Source organism: Echeneis naucrates, chromosome 7 (assembly GCF_900963305.1).
Source record: "Echeneis naucrates chromosome 7, fEcheNa1.1, whole genome shotgun sequence".
Classification (NCBI taxonomy): domain Eukaryota; kingdom Metazoa; phylum Chordata; class Actinopteri; order Carangiformes; family Echeneidae; genus Echeneis; species Echeneis naucrates.
Window position 1 is genome coordinate 14494527 of NC_042517.1, and position 20867 is coordinate 14515393.

Below are 20867 nucleotides of genomic sequence, written 5' to 3' on the forward strand. Positions count from 1 at the left end.
ACTCAGTCTTGATAACAAGGGCTGAGGCAGTTTTGACAGTGACAAACTTGCGCACACACACGTATCAGTAAATGTCACACACACAGCCTCCATTAGAATCACACCAGCCTCAGGGAAATGCCCTCTTGGATTTAAACTCATTAGTGAGGGGTCAAAATTCTTCAGAAGACAAATAGAGCCCTTTTAAGTTTTCTCACCTGTGTTAATTCTTCCAGGCTCCATTTGCATACTATGAAGTTTACTGATTAACGCCGAGACAGCACTTTGGCTAAAAGTAAAGGAATTCCATTTTCCCAAGGAGGAGAAAGGGATGACAGTGACACACAATCTGTCCTTTCTCTTGTTTTCTCTCTTTTTTTTTTTTTTTTCTTTTTTTTTTGTCTCTGTCTGTCAGAGCAGTGGGGTGAGATGTCTGCTCAGCGCCATGGGCTCTGACAATGATACGGCTCAGGTCAGAGAGGAAGTGTCAAAGAGAGAAACCCTTACAACTAGAGAGAGGCTATGAAGGCAAAGTGGAGAGACGGAGAAAAAACAATTATGCATAAACAAGAGAGGAGCAGAACTGTCCGAAAGGGACTGTTGTGACACTGGAAACTGGAGGCCCTGTTGAATACAGGGTGTGGCTAATCTCTACCAGGGCGAGGGGATATCATGGTTGCATGGTTTAACTCTTCTTGTTGCTCTATTCCCCATTTTATGTCCGTCTGCCATCGACAAGTAGCAGGGAGAAATTCCTGCTTGCAACGGACCATCAAAGCTCTGTTCTTGTAAAGCCACAAATCATTGAACTGTTCACACTCAAAAAGCATGCGTAGATTTGCGATATCAGCTCAATAAACATGGCAAGGCAACATGCCTTTGAAATGGTTGATGAGTCGTTTAACCAAGTTTACCCCCCCCCCCGACCACAACCCAGGACGTGGCTGAGGCACGTTGCACCTCTAAGTCCTTATCCATGGGTATCAACGCCAAGCCCATAATGACTCAGGTGTGGAATAACAATGACAGTCTTGGGAAGCCCTCAGTGCATGGAGCAATGAAATCATCATTAAGTGACGTCAAATCTCACATGAGACGGAGTTGAATCACTCACCAGTGAAAGTTTATTTCCACTGGTTTTGCATGACAAAAAAAGACAAACATGAATGAAACAGTGAATGGAAAGAGAGAATGAATAACAGCGGGGAGGTGTAAATTATGAGCAGCTGTGCTTTTCTTTTTTTTTTTTTTTAACGGAAGCACGTGGAAAGGGTAGGCACTAGGACCTGCAGCGAGCCACATAGGAGGGAGGGAGCAGCTTTGGGACACCTCTTACTAAACTTTTAGAGCAATCCACTTCCCAAAGAGTGTGGGAGGGAGACAGACTGAAGTGGATGGCCTGAGACCTGGATTCACAGCTTACAAGCAGGAGCAGGATTTGGAGTTTGGGATAAGTCTGCCCCGTGCTCCCCTCCCCCCTCCCCCCCGGCCCGCAGAGAGTGAGGTGGAATATAGCAGAGTTGATCTTTAAGTTGTCACTCACTGGGGAGAAGAGAGAGCATTAACAGGGTGGTGAGTCCTACCTTCTTCGTTTAAAACTCTTAATTAAATATGGTGCCAATGTGTGGAGTGTGTGCACAGAGGTCAGAGAATCAGAGGAAAAGAGGAGAGAAGAGTTTCGCTGCGAACTTTACTTCATACCTGTCATTAAGTGAAAGTGGAGCCTCTGAATTGAATGAAGTCTCAGCAGCAGTCATTTAGTCCTCTGTTTAGGGGGCAAAGACATTCCTGTTGACTGTAACACACAGGAGCTGCTGAGAAAAGTCCAGTTGAATGATGAATGCAAAGTTTGTGCTGCTCTGATGTGTAAACAGTTTGAGACAGATACAGTACAGTAGTTTCCCAGTATGTGCAGATGGAGAGAGGGAATGAAGGAGAGCTTGTAAAGAAAGAGAGAATCCAGGTGAGGATTAGAAAAATAAAGGAGGGAGGGGGTGTTCTCCAAACTTCAATGGGAGCCAGTTCACTGTTCAGAAAGCCCCTGGGACATCAGGTTACCTTCTTTCTCTCTCTCTCCCTTTCTCCCTTTTTTCCTATCTGTCTCTCTCTCTCACCCTCTTTTTCTATCTGTCCTTCTCTCTGATCATGTTACACAACCCTCAAAGGACTTGTAGATTCTGATGAGCTCCGATGTCCAACATGAAGTATGTTGCTGAGTGGTGGGGACTGCTGCATGTATGGATGGTGCGGCTCATTATTTTTTCATATTCCGATATGTTTACTCATGTGTAATTGTATGTGTGTATGCAAGCATGTGTGCTAAACGCAGACCTCATGCCTGCCACCAGGGAATTCCTTTCGGGTTTTGACAGGGGAGGAATGCCACCACGAACCAGTATTACACATTAACACACACACAAATAAACACGACACACCAAAATCTTCAGTGGTGTCCTTTGGGTGCAGTTATTTTGCACAACCTGTTGTTTCGATCTAATATGAATGTGTTGTAGATGTAAAAAAATCGAATAAATATTTGTTGGGTTATTGTTTAAAAATGTGCAAATGGTTTAAACATTCCATCTAATTGTTTTGCACATTAGACAGATATACAATTCTGTGTGTTTGTGTGTGTGTGCGTGTCTCTCTGTGTGTTTACATATGTACTGGATAAGAAATCTTTGAGCACAGGCCCGCGAGTGAAGCCCTCTTGAGAGGAAGGTGCTCCAGTTTGTACAAAAAGACATTTTTAAAATTGTTCAAGAGCTTCAGTGCTTCCAGTGTGGGCCAGAGGGGAGCGGACTGTGTTTTCATCACCTCTGCTTTGGTCCATACATCTAACATGACATCTCAACAGAAACTGCACTGGATAATTCAAAGCACATTCACGTCATGTTCGACTGACATTAAAATACAAATATTTCTTTTTTTTTTTGCTTTTATTATCTTTAAACGAGCCGTGTCTTCACATTTCAGCCATCGTTTCTGCGCTGGTGTCGCTGACTGTAAATCACAAGAACAAAGAGCCATCAATTGTACATCACACCAAACCCGCACAGCATGCACCTATTCACCAACTGTTTTAACAGATCATTCCTACGTATACCTCGTCTTACATTTTGGCTTTCTGAGGAAGTCGGGAATGTGCACTCTCCACAGTCGGCTTGTCCAATTTTAGGAGTTTAAACATTTCCACAAGTCAGAGGTAGTTATTTTTAGCTGTAGTTATGAAAGAGTATTGTCCTTTTTTAAGCCACCACCACAACTAACATTTCATTGCATGGCTTGTAATCTACTTTTCAATCTGTCTGTCCGCAAAGCATCCTGGCTCACCTGTCGATCTGCAGGCCTTCAGACCAACATGGCCATCCATGTTTCATCTTTTTTTTTTTTTTCTTCTTCTTTAATTTCAATATTAGAAACAAATTCAGACTGCAGAAAAGAATAATATAATGTAACTTTGGTCATGGTCATTTTCTTCAAACCCAGAAGTGCAGTTGCTATGCTCGTAGCAGCTTGAGCCATATAAACTATTCAGTTTATGTGTACGGGGGGCTGTGCTGTTTTCTCTGCAGACAAAGATGTCTGTGATTATTCATGACCCTCTCAGGTTTCTCTTTGAAGCTGAATTACAGCTTTCCCTATGTTAGCATCAGTGCATTTGTGTGTGCATGTGTGTGTTTGTGTGAGACAGACAGCAAGAAATAAAGAGTAACCCTGCACAGTAAGATACACAGACCATACATAGCTGCTACAGAACAAATGAATGATTGCCATTTTTTGAATGTGTACTCAGAATACATATGTTTTTAACAACATAATACTGGGATACATCCCCTTTCATCCGGGCCACCCAAGATTACTGCCAAGCTATTTACCCAATCAAATTCATGGGATTTATGTGATAGTCTACTCCAGCTCATTACATGATGCAGTATATTTTCATCATTTCAAGGCAAGGTTTGAGCTTAACATGTCCAACACTGACATTAAATAGTCATATTTTAATCTGGGTAAAGTTGAATTATATGAAAGTGATTAGTATCAAAAGATACAACAGAAATATTAAGTCAAAACAGCTTGAAGCCAGTTAGAGTTTAGCTTTTAGAGTAAAGGATTGTGGTTGATCAATCTGTTCCCGAGGGTCTTCGCTACATTGTTAAAAAGTTTTGGTTCGGGCAGTGAAGGTTCACGGCAAGCGTTTTCATATTGGTGCACAAATGAGTGTTTGATGCATCTAATAACCAGATGTTCCGAGTTCAAAAACTGTCGTTAATCAGTCAAGCACATTGCTGTCAGATAGCAGATTTGGATACAGTTGTTTTGTCCACCGCACTGTTCCAGTGCAGCGACATGACTTAGTGATGTTATCTCAATCAGCATGCAAATCTGTAAAACCGTAATTCACTCTGAGTGTGAAAGGGTTAAAAAAACAAACACATTTTAAACACAAAAAGGGAGGAACGATATGCCCTGTCTAGACTGCAGGGTGTTACATATGACACCTGGACAGGCTGTGACAGCACACCTGGACTGTCAATTTAACTATCGCTCTTCACCTGAGGGCCACATACTGACCATGTCAAAGCAAACCTGTCTCCAGCAGATTATACACCTATTAGCATTCCCAATGATGGTGTGGTGGCGTCACAACGGCTGGCTACATGATGTTCTCAATGAATGAAAATTTACAATTATGAACATCTGAGATGCCAGGAAGAATCTGCAGTGGATAGCAGGCGTACAAAATTGCAGTGACATTGTCACGCCAGAGGTTCACTTCCAGTGTGCTGTCTGTGGTTAGGTTTTTGTTTTGTTTTGTTTTTTTTTTTTCAAATAATTGCTCTTTGGTTGAGGTTGCTGGTTTTAATTAAAATGAAAAAAACTCAAATCACAGTGAGAGCTGTGAATTTCTAAATATAACCACAAGAAATAAAAAATAATAATAATAATAATTGCGCTCCCTTCAAAAGTCATTAAAAGCAATTGGAAAACACGTCAACCAAAATATTTTCCAAAGAAAGCGTCTAAACAGCACCACGCATTTCTTCCAGACCAAATAAAGAAAACAGTTGTGTCTTCAGTAAAAAAAAAAAATGTGTGTAGGTAATATGATTATGATTATGAATATTATTATTATTATTATTATATATTATTAAAACATCTGGGAGCAAGCCAGCTGGCAACAATACATGACTCATGGTTTGTGCACAGAGTGATAATGTCTTGATCTCCTCATGGCACAACATTTCTTATCAGACCACAAGAGCTTGAGGCAGATTAATGAATATGTCATCACAGTGCTTACACACGGTGGTTAACAGACCCAAGAGTGAAAGATTCTGTTTATGTAAACACCTTTTTTCAGTTCATGACTAGAATAGCTGCACTACCTGCAGCTCCATTCAGACTCACAAGCTGTTATGCAGGCAGGTTCTAAAAAAAATAGAAATCACATTTATTCTTTATTCCAAGTCAAAGAGAATTGACTAGTTGAAATTTTCTCTATATATTAGATACTATATACGTCAAAATTTTAAACTGCTATATGAAAATTAGCTTGTTTGACATAGAGACCATCTTCTCAAATTGAAAAGCCAAATGCTCTTTTTGTTATCTAGATCACTTACTGAATGCATCAAGTTGACAGTTCAGTCTAACATATGATTAAGCAAAAGTAAAACTGCGTGTTTCAGTGGGGAAAAGGCTTGAGCTTCCCTGTTGGGGAAATATGAGGAGATAATAATTCACGGGTCAAAGCATTAAACCAAGGCACTACTGTCATTATATTTTAGGTCACTGGCGCTGCAATCTGTCTCAGGTCATTGCACAGAATGGGGTAAGAACATCTGGTGTAAAGTGAACCAGCTTAAATATTCTGTCTGGATTCAGTGGGAGAGGTAAAAGGTCAGAGTTCAGGCTCAGGGTTACGTTTGTGTTTGTGGAGGAAGATGGAGCTCTGGGGGTCATTCTTGTTGACGTTTCCTTTACAAACAACTTCTCACAGTGTTTAGAAGAAAATTTATTCATTAAAAATCACACCTAACATTGTTTGACATTCGTAACTTGCTGGAGTGGGACAGAGTAGTTGTCAGACATGAGCAGGATTCTTTTGTACCCAGAACCTTCTTCCCATATGGACCTGTTTTTCAGATCCTGTTCAAATCCAAGAATAATGCGCCCCTGTGTTTGGACTTGGACTCCATACATAGAGAACTGAAATCCAGGACTGTTAATGCAAGTCAGTCTTTTGTGTTTGACAGTTGAAGATCTGATTTCGGCAGGTGCTCGATCAAAGGGTTGTGTTTGCCTGTGTCTGCGTGTTTCAGTTTCTATAGCTACGCACATGTCCGTGTGTGCGCTATATATGGTACAAAAAAATGACAACTAAATGCGCAGACATGCCTGCTCATTCCTCATTAAATGCCTCTATGACTTTCAGCTATGGCCTGCTCGCCTTTCATGCATGTGCACGCAGCCCAAAGACACAGTAGCTGGTAAATCACCAAATTGCCGCGACTGTGCTAGAATAACAGTGTTGTGGTCTTAATCTCTTGATTTAATGCACGCCTGCTGTTTTGAATTGTTTCGCCTTTTTTGTGCATGCATATGTGTGCGTTTGTGTACATTCGGATTGATGGGATGACACTTTCTCACTCTCACTTTCGTTCCCCTTTATCCCAATTGGTAGGGTGCCTATAGCTTGCCTAGACATGAATTTCCACCTTGTTTCTCTCAACAGAGTGAGAATACTTGAGCTTTTCAAATATTGAAATACACACCAAAAGCTCAAACAGATGAAATTGGCATACGATATCGGACACTTTGGTTTAAATTGTTTTTTTAGCAGCTCAACAATCTGTTCCAATACATTTTTGCGTATTTATGGAGACAGTTCACTCAAACAAAGACAGTACACAGAAGAAATACATTCATAAACCACACCAGCACAGAAGGAATGTGGTCTGTACTGTACATGTGCATGAGCAATGTGCATGTGTGTGCATGTGGATATACATGAATGTTTGTGTTGGATACACACACACACACACACGCCTTAGCCCCAAGGATACAAGTGAATTGATTTGAGAATACACAACAAGCAGGGAGGTGAGCCACCGGCTACTCACATACACAATGATCGGAACAAGTGTCGTTGTTTGTACTGTTGTTTTTCGTCAAAAAGGATCTGACAGCGACAATGAGGAGTTTTATGGAAGATGATGCTATAGGAAACCATTTCTCTTCCTTGGAGTTGCACTTAAGTCCACGCATCAAGATCCACAGTAAATATTCATTAATCTAAGGCCCTGCTGTACGTCACACTTTCACAGGAACACACAAGCAGGCTGCCTGGAAAAGTAGCCGCTTTATCTCTCTCACCATAGCTGTGCTCACACACTTAACATGGCATGTTGCTAACAGACAGAGGATGGGCCTGGGAGGTCCCACGCAAACAGGTGGTGGACATCAGCTACAGATAGACAGGGAGGGAGCGGAGAGAGAAAACAAGCCAAAGAGCCACAGAAGCAGAGAGCAGGAGAGATGACAGAGAGATGTGGAGACCACACAGAACAGAAAATGGCCGGGTCAAGTCTTTAGCAAGAGGGGTGAGACAATAATCAAACAAACACTGGGCTTGACGACAACATCAAATTTTTTACACTCAGAAGACTTAAGTATAGGACAAGGCCATCTGTAACCAGATTGTCTCAGTCATTTGCATTATCTGAGAAAACTAAAGTTCATGTTTTACTGTAGATCTAAAATGTAAAACATACCTTTGTTTTTTTTTTTTTATGTATAAAAAACAAGACTAAACGTCTTGAGGGATTCCAGTACTTTTACGGCCGAGAGTGTGAGGCTTGAAGCTAAGTGCTAATACTGGCATGCTCACATGCTCAGTCATGACGATAAAAACCTGCTGATGTTAGCCAGATGTAGTCTTCGACAATAATGCTGACAATCGTGGCATTTTAGTGCCAACCAACGAATTTTAGCAGGCAAAGGCCGCCTGGGGGAAGGTCAGTATTTTTGCAGGTATTTGAAACATCACTAATACATAACCTCATCCAAAATTGTTGGCTGGACTGCATTAGCAAGACCAGGCTGAGAGTTATGAATGTTCGTGACTGACTGACTGACTAAGTGATCAGTCAGTCTCAGCTGGCATGGATGGCTACACCGTTCGTCAGCCAAATGCTGACATATGGTGGAGCAGTGTTGAGGCACACACTGGTTGGCTTTTGCTGTGAAGAACCAGTGTTGCTAACTAATGTAAAATTTATTGACTTTTTCACAGAGGATTTAAAAAAAAAACAAAACAAAAAAAAACGTTTGGGACAAATTTCTGCATCTGCTTCTTTCAGGAAAAGCAGTTATTTTATTACAGGCTATGCACTGCATAATAAGATAATACATGTTTTACTCTAACCTTTGTAAATATTACAAGTGCAGAAATAAAAGTTGATGCCAAAAGCTCTTATACAATAAATAGAAATGACTCTCCCTGTGGGCACAGAGATTTGGAGAGCAGCTGTGTACAGCACACCTATAGTGGGTTTTGACCTAGTCTTGTGTGATGTTGTGTTATGAATTGGTATGTTATGTCATACAGCTCAACATCGGTTGTAGATTCCCTTAAACAACTTCACCGAATCACCGAAGCCAGGATTCACCCTCAGGGGACTTTGAATGTTTGCAGAAAATCTCACGGCTGTCTATCCAACAGTTGCTGAGATATTTCAGTCCGGACCTGCTTGCCATCCATCCAGCCATGTTGCTAAATTTGGTTTGGTTCGAGATTGCTTTAGTGAGCCTGCCTATTGATGCCGATGGCTCTTTAATGTCACATGGCAGCAGTGAATGATGACTTTAGTGTATTTTGTTTCAGTTTTCTGGAGCAACATACTTTATCCCTTCATGCTTCAAAGGTTCCAGGCCGATTGGTTTTCCTTTGCCCCAAAACTAGGAGGCCGAAAGAAAATTTAATTAGGTGAACAAATCTAATCCATGTTACACCAATTTAAAGGGGAAGGCAAAGCTCAATGCAAATTTTCATCTTGGAGCACTTTCACTGCACTGTAACAGTAGACAGAAACACTTTCCTGCTATACTTGGTTTAATCTCATAGCACGCCTCAAAAAGGAATATTTTTATGTTTACGGTTTATTGCATTCAATTACAGGATCCAAGTAAGAGCATTAAAATAATACCATTAATGCATCTCACAATGTCTAATGCAACAAATGCCCAGCCTACGTGCCCACACCCATGCTCATGTCACCAGGCATGGAAATGCAACGCAAAACTTGGGGGATTGATAGCGCGCATCTGTTTGTGCATGCCTCTGAATGGAGATTTACTTGGGTGATTCATTGAACATTGCGTGCGGTTTCGCTTACAAAAGCACGCCATAAAAAGTGTCACATGCAAAACAACATGTATGATTTCAGACAGCGTACAAGCTGTGAAAGACATATTCAAAGCACAGATAACAAATTGACAGAAGATAAATCAAATCAAAAATGGGCCAATGAGCAGAAAGGCTGGTGTTCATATTCGTCACCGATCTTTATCAGAAACACGACAGAGATGTGTTTGACTTGATCTGTTTCAGCAGAACATGGATATACTCTTCAGGAGGAATAGCATGAACCTTAACAAGTGTCTGCTGTGACGGCGTAATATTTTCAAACACTACACAGATGGATGCCCAGAGATAAGCAATGTAAGCAATATGAGCTCTAAGAAGACAATTGGTTTTCTGTCCGCTGGAACAAAGATCGGAGCGATGATATTTATTTATTTTTTTTTTTTTTATAGCCACTGGGAGGAAAGATTCCTTTTGTCCCTCACTCTTCTCAAATTTTTTAAAACTCCCTGTATTCCTGCCTCCATCCTTGTCCTTGAGCTCTCCTTTGTCTCAGTTTCTGACCCCCTGCAACCTTGTCCTTCCTTGCTATGCATCCCGCTATCACATGCTCCTTTATTTATCAAATTCCCATGACATCTCATTGCCCCTCTGTGCCCCACCCTCCATTGCTTGCTGCCTCTCCCCATCCCTTGACATCTCGGACTCCTTGCTCTCCATCCCTCTGTCTTCATCGCTTTCTGCGGCCAGACAGGCATTCTTGCTTTCTGGCCCTCCTCCTCTCTCTGCTCCTCTGTGGGATCTTTGATTCTCACCAGGAAAGGGGGAGTTATTACCAGAGCCATGCCAAAAAATTAACCATTTGTCAAGAGAAGATTGTTAAATGTCAAGGTCATAAAAACTAGGGATCTGGAAAACATGTTAATCATTGTGTTCATCCTGCTTTCAAGGCCTGGAGGATTGGCCTCCCACGTCTGCCGGTCCAGCTCAGGGAGAGAGTGGGTTGACCAGGGATGGGCCCAGATGGGAAGGGAGATAAAGGTTGCGAAGGCCTTTCACTCATACAAGCATGACGCGCTGGCTGTGGCTTTGCCTCAGTGCCAAAACAGCCTCATGTCTGGAGTTCTGCTGGAGTCCAAGGCAGCAGCCGCAAGTTTACAATAAGAACGACGACACCATGCCACAGAGATTCATTGTCTGCGATGACTTTTTGTGCAGTGAAAGTGTGTCAGCAGAAAATTTCCAACAAACACAGACGAAAACTGACCAAAAAAAACCTTGCAAACAATAACACGTGCACCTGAATTTCTCTTCGATAAGAATCTGGCCTGATGTCAAGCCCACACAATTAAAGTATTTGTTTGACAGCGTCCACGTTTCTAACAATGGCAATGTTTGGAAAAGAAAAAAAAAAAAAAATGCAGGTAGCAGAGTAATGTGAATACACCCTTAGTCTATCTAATTACCAAATTACTTCATCGTTATTCAATTTGCATCGCCAAATGAATAGACTCACTTGAGACTATTCTTTTTTTTAAATAAATACATGCTTTTCCAACTGCAATTCTAATATATAACCCACCTGTTCACAAACAAATCCAGAAACACATGTATTACATAACATCTTTCAACAGTCACAAAGTGTTTGTTATTCTGGGAAAGTGCTACAAACCACATAAATAGAAAAAAGAAATCTTGTTGGACAAAGATGTGCATTTTTTTCACTTTACAGTTTCTATTTGCTGCTCATCTCTTTTTTCCAAATGTAATTACTGCTGAACTGAATGTCAGCTAAGATGTTGTTTATTTTGGGTTCCTTTGATAAACCCAGCAGGATCCACTCTTTCTATTATGTTACATTATTGTTCGACCTACTGTGGGACATAATGCGTGACCATAAAGAAAAAGCTGAGGTTACATCACCGGCATGCCTTTGCTTTATCTCGAGGTTGACCAAGCTAATCAAATGTGACTCTGGAAAGAATACTGTCCCGGGAACTGCCTTAGAAATTTACCACATGTGACGGTATGCACTGCTGAAGATGTGTGAAAGGCAATTTGAGGAGCAGATTTAAAAAAAGGAACCCACAGAGATACAGTGCCCACAAAACCTGAGGCCTGTGGTTCATGGAACTGGGTTTCTGCGTCTTGGATGGGATTAGGAGGCCGTGTGACTGCTGTAGTGCCTTTGAGACTTTCCACATCAAACCAAAATGAAAGTGAGAAATTCACGTATAAACATCATGCATCTATTTTCTGACAGGACTGAGGGATACACTGAATTAGTTAGATGTTGACTCTCAGGTTAACTACACTGGCACGCTCTCCCCTTCTTGACACAAGACGTTTGCAGCGTGCTGCACCTGCACACATACGCTCACATCGTGGGAAGATCTGTTATCAATGTATCGCAGAAACAGTCATGTATCCACATCCACATGACATTGAGTCAGATTCCAGGGGTAGAGAACTGGAGAACCTGAATAAATGAAAGACAGACTGACAGAGAAACAGACAGAAAAGTGCAAGACGAGACTGGAAGGAGACGCTGGCTCACTGCCAAAGTGCTTTCCTTTTAGTTTCCACACCTTTCCGTCCCTGCTTCCTTCATATTCTCAAGATACTCTGGGAAGATATATAAGCTTTTATTTCACCACAGCTGATGAGTAGAAACACCTGTGCAAAGTGGTGATGCATGCATTAAATCCTGCAGGCGCCCACCATGCGTTTATACAATATATATTTGCTCTCGCCGTTCATGTATGGTTTTATTGGAAGTAAATGTGTTTATAATGTTTGCTCGTAAAACCTGAGACTTGATATATTTTGCAGATCTTTTTGGCAGCGTGTTAATGAGCTGTAAAAAGGTTCAGTGGTCGTTTGAAGTACCTGCCTGTGTGTTGCTGCCAGTATCAGAGACTTTAAGTTGAATGAAAGGTCAGCTGTTTGAAAGCTGCTTGTCTTGAGACTTGGTAATACATGTATCCGTACATTGCACGAGCCGAGCACTTTTTATTGCTTCAGCCAATAAACCCAAAAGCTGCACATTGTGTTCTTTTTTCCGTGTTGTAGTCGTTGGACAGTCCGTTACTACAACAGTTAGTACAGTAAAAATCATTGGTCACTGCACGAGAAGTCAAGTGCTTTAACAGGTCGTGTGCCTGTCTGTCTTCTCCCGTGTCCTGAGGCCGGAGCAGCAGAGTTTACTGTTTAATCTATCCCTGATGTACAACAGGTGCCTCAGTTCTAACAGAAAATGTCTTTTAAACGTGAGGACCAGTCAAAAGAACTGGGCAGAAGCTGATCTCTTTCATCAATGCGACTGCTGCTCTCTACTTTACATACAGAATAAAAAACATATTGTGAGTGAAATGGGCCATGGATGCTTGATTCCACCTTTGAACTTCATGGACCGATGATAATCTAATAAACTATTCAGGCAACCAGGGTTTCATATGCCATTTAAACTGAACCAAACCCATCCATTTGCAGAGACAGGGGTGTAAGCAAGAATACAAAAACTTCATCTGTCAACAATTTGCACTAGCACAACCGCCAACCAGCACCGTGTCATCCATGGTCAGTTAAATGGTAATCAAGAACAAACTGAAAGAAGATGCTATCTACACTTACTGCAGTGAAACTTCAGTTTGTTGATAACAGACTCCTCGACTGAATCTGTGTCTCACTGAGATCAAATGTTGGGCTAAATCTCCATGTTGTTTAACCATCTTAGTATGTGCTCTGCTTTAACCAGTCAATCCAGCAGTGGTGGATAAGATGCAAAAGCTGGATGCAGAATCTCTCAATGACGAGGGGTAGATATCAGATTTAAGAGTTTCTTTTTTGTGTGTCAGAAATCCTTTAAGGCAAACTATTGATAACAGCAGGATTGTTGTTTTTACTCCATGCTTTAAAACATGTCTGTTTGCTGTTCTCACTTAAAGCTGGACCATGGACTTTAAGTTCATTGGTGGCTTACTACAATTCAGTTAAAATGTCTTTATTTGTCTCCCAGTGCAAAGATATGAAATATATTACCAAAGGGTCAGGGGTAAAGGAACAAGGAAGGGAAAAGGTGAAATAATAAGTAAGAAAAGTAAGAACAAGGGTGATTCATGTATATGATGTGTGTTCATTAACTACAGAATAAGTGAAAACTGCTAATCCAGAGTTTCTGTTTCTTTACAGTGACTTTCAAACACAATTTAATGGATACTAATGATTGTAAATTTGATTTGTCCTTACTGAATCGTGAAAAATGCTGATGTTTACGAGTATCACACTAAGCTGAATTATATTCATAGCAGAGTTTTACAGTTTCAGAAACAGATATGTAAAGAAATTGATTGTCTAAGGCATCTTTCTGACTCTCACCTGCACTGTGTATTCCAATAAAAGCCATCTGACGGCCTCCTGAGAACGTTTGGCCAGTGTGATGTAGTTGTGGTCCTAACAGAGGCTGCATGACATCATTTTGCGTGACAGTAACTCTACTCATGGCAATGTCAGGGCTGTTGCATCAGTTTCACATGGCAGTTTGTCTAAACTGTGACAGGCAAATTGTCCCTCAATGAGAGACAAGCTTTGATTAGCGTAGTGACCGGAGGAGAAGCGGAAGCATGTTAATTATGAGCATGGCTGTGTAAAGGGAAGAGACATCTGATGCACATATGAAATGTATTGCCTTAGGTTTCCTTCCAAATGAAACCTTTCCTGAAGAACAGTTTGGTCCACAAAGTCCAATCCTTTTACATCCTTGTATTTTTCAAACGCTGATAAACAGGACATTTCTGTAGAGGAAATAAATCTTCAAATATTTGGATGTGCAAAGTGAAAGGGAGCAAGCCGACCTGGCGGTCATCACTCTCGGTAATTATTTCCAACGGCTGACAGCAGGAGGAACTGCTCTTCGCTGAGATGATGAGAGACATAGAAACACTGTTTACCTTTCTCTGTTTTTCTCTGCATCACCCTTTCTCTGTCCACTTTCTCTTTTCCTCTCATTCCCTCTGCAGCTGTCAAACTCTCTTTGTCACCCTCTCATAATCTGATGCCGTTGTCATCACCTGGAGAGAGAGGTGTGTGTTTGTTTGAGAGAACTGCTGACATGCCACTCCAGCACATCTTTTAACAAGGACTTGTAACTAATGACTAATTCATCTCACAGATAGGAAGAAGCCCTCGCTAACTGTAAACTAACCTTGGATTGACGGCGGACAACGTTCTCCTAAAGTGCTCATGATGTGTGGTGCATCCGCCTTGTTGTCTTTGTATCACAGTCAATACATGCTGCTGTACTGTACCAACACGCAGCAGTTTGGCATCTTGCTCACTGGCAAACTAAATGAAAACGTGTCACTAACAGCTAACGCTGCCTAATCTTTACCGGTAACTGTGTGGCTGGACTCCACCGCCTTGGGCTAAGTAATTACTCTTTCGTTTTCCAGGGCATAACCCAGCAGCTGTGTGACGTACGTCTTCCCTCCACATACTTTAATCATCTTCAGCAATCTTGTTTAACCAGGTAGTGCCATGTGGCGCCTTGAACGCTCCATAGCTTCATAGCAATCGAAAGTGGTGAGTGATTCACGCGAATGGTCTTGATTCACAGTTTGGCAAAACCGTGGAGCCAAGTTATTGTGAGAAAGGAAACCTCCTTAAAGCAGGAGATGTTACAGTAAGCCACATGATGCTGTTTTACAAAGTCTGTTTTCATAAACAACCTCCTTGGTGCAAACTATAGAGGGTATGAATCATAAAAGGATATCAAACAACTTCTTTGTTTTTACCAGTTAGTATTAATGCAGTATGTTGAGTGTCTGGAAATATAAACCATGCAGTCTGTCATTTCTGTGGCCTTTGCTAAAATGCATTTGGAATACCTTCGTCATAATTTGGCTGACATATGTGAACAGGACCATCTCCTACTGGCTCTCTTATTCTTCAAGGCTTCTCCCATGTGTGTTTGTGTACTTTTGATTTCTCCGCCTAGATACTTAAGAGGAAAGCAGCTCGCTGTCCTGAGTCAAAGAGCAGGGAGCCTCACACAGTACTCTGAGACTTCCTGTTTTATCAGTACCATATGGTTCGCCTTTGGCCCTCAGTTTGATATAAGATGTGCGTCAGTATGTAAAATCCATTGAACCATTTCAGGTTGCATTTCCTCCCAGGCCCAGTCAGCATCCCGCAAATTATTAAACTTTCCACTGCAGTTAGTTCAGAATGTCTTAGTGCAGTTTTGTTTCCACAAAACCATAAAAAAACAAAACAAAAACAAACACCTTTGGGAGCAAATCCTAACCCCGTTTAAGCGTGGGAGCATCTGAAGACCTTGTATGCTATGGTGATGCAGGCATATGTACAGTATTTGTGCAAGTGGGACACAGCTACAGCCATGTATTCTGATGGAGTGCTGAAGTAATCCTAATGTCAGAGGTGCTCTCTAAACCGCTCTGACCCTTGTGCTCCTGTGCTGCAGTGTTTACGCTGGCTGCACTGGCATTAAACACAAGCCACATATTTTTAACATTTCGATCCTCCCTGCTCACCCTGGGCCATGTAAATACTGAGCTGCCCGTCAGCCTGGATCAATCAGCTCACCGCCTGTTTGGACGAGCTCCATATGTGTGTGTGAGTCTGTGTGAGTCTGTGGGTGTGTTTCTGTGTGATTATGTTTATTGAAACAAAAAGATATCACTGTCAGGTCAGTCTCAAATGATAGTCCTCTCACCCAAGATTAGGCTACTACCACAGGGCCCGTGGCGGGGGTGTTTTCAGATCTCATTACATGTTGCTTTTTTCACTGATTCACTAACTTGTAAGCAACATTTAAGGTCTCTACTATAAGTAACTTTGGTCATATAATGTACAGTAATCCATATTTAAACGTTCCATGTTTTCTACAGGTTTACAGTTTTCAAACATTAGTAACAGTATCAGACACACATTTCTTCATGAGCTGAGTCCTATCTTATTCACTTTAGCAATCAATTAAATGTTATAGGACGCACATTTTTCCATCTGAAGCATTGTGAGAAGGAGATATGAAATAACCTTGTATATAAATCATCCATTTAAAAACAAGTTGTTCTTGATGATAACCAATAGATACTTGATAGAGTTTGTACATTCACACGTCCATACTTACTCTCCAATGCTGTCTTGTAAACCCCCAAGTGTAATCCGAAGAATAAAAAAACTCTTGGGCATTCTCAGCTTGTGGGAAAATACCTGATCTTGATTTAAGATGCTGGACTTGTCTCATGCAGCTGAGTTGTTATTTGTAATGGGAAGAGGGCCAGTGACATTTTGATATCTCTCAGCTGCTTGAAATTGTGTTTGACTCCCTGTCGGAGCATCCAACACTGACCTCTTCAGGTTATTATGAGCCATACAGAGAGGTGTTCAAAGGTAGCCGTCATTATCTGGAGTGTCCCTAAATGCATATATATACATATAACAATGTGAAAATTCCTATAATAATTACCATGATTAATCCCTCTAAGTTTATTTATTTATATATGTATAGGCCGACATCTCATAGAAAGACACTAGATGTCGAGACAAAGCATTCACAAAAAAAACTTTGAGTACACAGCAGCAGCTAGATGAATGTTACAGATATGTCAAACATACTTGCATGCCACTTTCAGCTCACCTTTGGGACCCTCTGAGTGTTTGTGCATAGCACGCCATGAAAACATGCAAAGTATTCATGAAAACAACCTCATATGCCCTAACCTGAACCCTGACCCTATCACACATCCTTATTGCTGTTTGTATTCAGCACAAAGCAGCTGGCAGGAAAGACACTTTTTGTTTTATTTGTGTAACAGTTTCTGTGTGCCCGGGGTCACATTGCCTGTTAATGGTGTATTATTAACATAATTATATACATATATATATATATATATATATATATATATATGAGGTGTGAAAAGCCACACATTCCAGCGTACACAAGCCAAAGCTCTAAAAGTTAAACATGGTGAGCATGTGTGTGTTCTTTGCATGAGATAAGGTCAGACAGTGGTAAATTGTGTGTGTCTCTGAGAGAAGTGGAGCTCAGGCGAAAGATGAAGGCACAAAATTTTGCTGTGAGACTGATCTGACAGCTGTTCGACATATATATCAGGGTCCTTGGCTAACAATTTACTCTGACTTGATTTTTCTAGTTTTCAGGTAATGTTGAAGTGTACGTCATTATGAAAGATGAAAAGTGAAGCATCTAAGTCAGCCAGTTAGTTGGAAAACATCTGTTGGAGATGAGAATGAAAGTGTTTTATCAGAAAAAAGGGAAAACACCTTCTATGAACTTTATAAATTTACTGATTTAGTCTTGAATAATAAATGTTGACGTGTTTATTTAATTATCTGTTATGCGAGATTTGAGCCTTGTTTAGGTTACATGTTTGTTCTGTATGTGTTGTGTTACAGAACTCTGGTTCAGGGGGTCCAGATGGCAGGCATGAGGGGCCCGGCCTGCACTGGAGTCTGGCTCTAGAGTCCGCAGCAGCTCCCACTTCAACTGGACACATTCCACAGGTTCACATTAACACCCACCACAGCAACTCGCAAACCAGCACATTTATGTGTTCTGGGGTCAAAAATGCTCTCATGATGTACTGAAAAGAACAATTAACTTATAGAAATGCAGCTGAACTGAACTCAGAGCAGCACGAACTCTGCTCAGAGGATAAACAAACCTATGAATGTTCTTCAACTTACTGGAGCAATCACTTCATTCAATAATGTAACTACTAGCCATAAAAAATTAACCCGAACCCTAACCCTGGTAATTAATCATTTCATACCATCAAATTATTTCTATCAAGTTAAATATAAATCATAAATACCAATTTTTACAAACACACATTTTCAGAGCCAAATATAGAGCCAAATATAGGCTTTTATATATATATATATATATATATATATATATATATATATATATATAAGCCTAAAATTCTACATTCTCTGACATTTTTAATATGCTTTTGTTTTGTTTCTTTTCCTGTTTCACTTCAGGACGTGTGCCCATGAGGTCGTCACCACTGGTCCTGCTCCTCCTGATTGGCGTCCAGGCTGTACTGAACATGGGAGGTGGAGTAGCCCGGAGTACCGGGGCAGCCAACCACAAAGCAGGACAGCAGACGGTAGCCAATGACAGAGCAGGACAGCAGCGTACGGCGACGGGGGACCACCTCTCTGAACATCATTCTTCACATCAAAGGACCAGCCACCACCACAGGACCAAGAAACACCACCGGGCAGCTTCACACTCCAAGGATAAAAGCCCGGTCACCATCCACTCTACACCAGCTTCCCCTCCTGACCCTTCCACCCCTGTGGTGGACCCCAAGCTCTTCTCCAAGAGACGTTACCGCTCCTCGCCCCGTGTTGTCTTCAGTGAGGTGCCTCCGTCATATGATGCCCTTGAAGGTGAGGGCTATGACATTGAAGAGGTGAGGGGGGTAAGGGTGAGACGTAGGGCAGGATCACACACCATGCATCGGGGAGAGTACTCCGTTTGTGACAGCATAAATACCTGGGTGGGCAACCTGACCCGAGCCACAGACATAGCTGGGAATGAGGTGACGGTGCTGCCCAACGTTACAATCAACAATGTGGTGAAGAAACAGTTCTTCTATGAGACCACCTGCCGATACCCCACGCACAGAGGCTCCGGAAATGGAAGTGGGGGACGGCCGGGGGGACGAGGTGGCAAGCAAGGCGCCAAATCTGGCAACTCGGGCTGCCTTGGCATTGACAGCCGCCACTGGAACTCCTACTGCACCAATACACACATATTTGTTAGCGCCCTCACCATCTTCAAGGAACGGACAGCCTGGCGTTTCATCCGCATTAATGCTGCATGTGTGTGTGTCCTCAGCCGGAAGTCTTGGGCGGGACGGCTGGGACACTGACTGAGGAGGACGACTCCAGCCCACTGAACTATGAACTAAGCGCACACATTTCTCCCAAACAGCCACTGCAGCTTTATTGCCAATACTGTAATCCTTCTCCCCTGCCTCCAAACATTAACACACCAACACACATACACACACACACACACACACACACACAGATTCATCTATCCAACCTTTTGGCCCCTGACCCTACCTCAGTCCGAGAAGTCCTGGTTGTTTTAAGTTATGAGGAGTGCATGTCATATTTATGGTTTATACAGTCAAATACGTAAATATATACGGTATGTGTATATATACAAAATGAATTCAAGCTTTTAATGTTGTTATTGTTGTGTTGTTTATGCTGTTATTTATTAAACACCTCAGTACTTGCCTGGTGTGTTGCATTAGTGTGAGGTGCTGCTGCCGTTCATATCACAGGTTATATTTTAGAGGAAATGACGATGTGAAATATGAAACAGGCCAAGTGGAAGGTTTTGTCCTTATGGTTTCACTGCTTAGGTTGATGCCCTGCAACATCTCAATGGATCACACCGAAATTCTTCTGAGGGAAGAAAATCAGGTGGAAAAGGAAATTCTACTGCATGGGACTGTTTTCTTTTAGACTTCTTCGTTTCTTGTTCTTTCTTATGGAAAGGTTTTGCCTCTTCAGGCTGAGATGGAGAGTCATTCATAGGGGCAGTATTTTTTATTTTTATTTTTTTTACTTCTGGGTAAAAAACATCGTTGCGCAAAAAGTACAATCCTAAAATGTCAAAATCCAAGACCACTAAAAATGACAGGACTGGGCAAATTTTCGACATCACTAGACCACCATTCAGTATTCACATGTTAAACCAACTTAAGTCTCAGTCTCCCCTGCAGTATTTTTCCAGGATAAAATAGTAACCAATGGCAGAGCAGGGTTCAATTCAGAGGAATGCAGCACAGACGGGCTGAACATCCCTCTCATACTTGTACATCCATAGCCTGTCCAGGCTTTTCCTGTGGCAGAGGAATGTGGTTCAGGCCTGAGAGCCCAGCTCTGCATTTTATACACAGAGAGGAGGATGGATCAGCTGGAGTTTGTTCCAGTGTAGCTGGAAACCTGTCACCTTAGAAAACTGCTGTAAACACAAACGGGAAAGACCGATGGGCATGTGAGAGGAAAGAATGGGGAGTGTAGACACAGAAAGGTCACAAAATTTAAACGAGAAAAGCCAAAAAGCCCCGTATTGAGATATTGGGAGACCAGACTCTGCTATAGCAGCCTCAATGCTTCCTCCGATTAGTCTCTGAAGCTCTGCTGAAGGGATAAACATCATTTCTCCGAAGGATAAAGACTCATTTGGTGTTTTGTTGACGGAGATGAAGTGCATTGTTTTCAGTGTGTCACACCAAAAATCACCCAAGTGCTCAGTTCACATTCTTTTTATTGTCATGAAACTATTCAGTGACGCTGTTTCCCTGCATTGAAGTAAAGACATCTGTTATTTATCTCGAATCTACCAGTGCAGAGAGTGACCAAGAGAAATTTATGTCAGAAAAATAGCTCAAGTGATCTCACAAAAACAAAAGAAAAGCCAGTATTTGGAAACAATGAC

At 41.6% G+C, this 20867-nt stretch overlaps 1 protein-coding gene across 1 annotated transcript; it reads left to right on the plus strand.

The window, feature by feature from the left end:
• Positions 1-1358: 1358 nt before the first annotated feature.
• On the plus strand, positions 1359-19649 carry ngfa (nerve growth factor a (beta polypeptide)). The gene is made up of 3 exons (XM_029505734.1): positions 1359-1551; positions 17792-17899; positions 18383-19649. The coding sequence occupies exon 3, from the start codon at positions 18394-18396 to the stop codon at positions 19279-19281; it is 888 nt and encodes a 295-aa protein (XP_029361594.1). The 5' UTR covers positions 1359-1551; positions 17792-17899; positions 18383-18393; the 3' UTR covers positions 19282-19649.
• Positions 19650-20867: the final 1218 nt, after the last annotated feature.

Bases quoted from the DNA above. Each gene is read 5' to 3' on its own strand.
- ngfa (XM_029505734.1), top strand. From the start codon at position 18,394: ATGAGGTCGTCACCACTGGTCCTGCTCCTCCTGATTGGCGTCCAGGCT.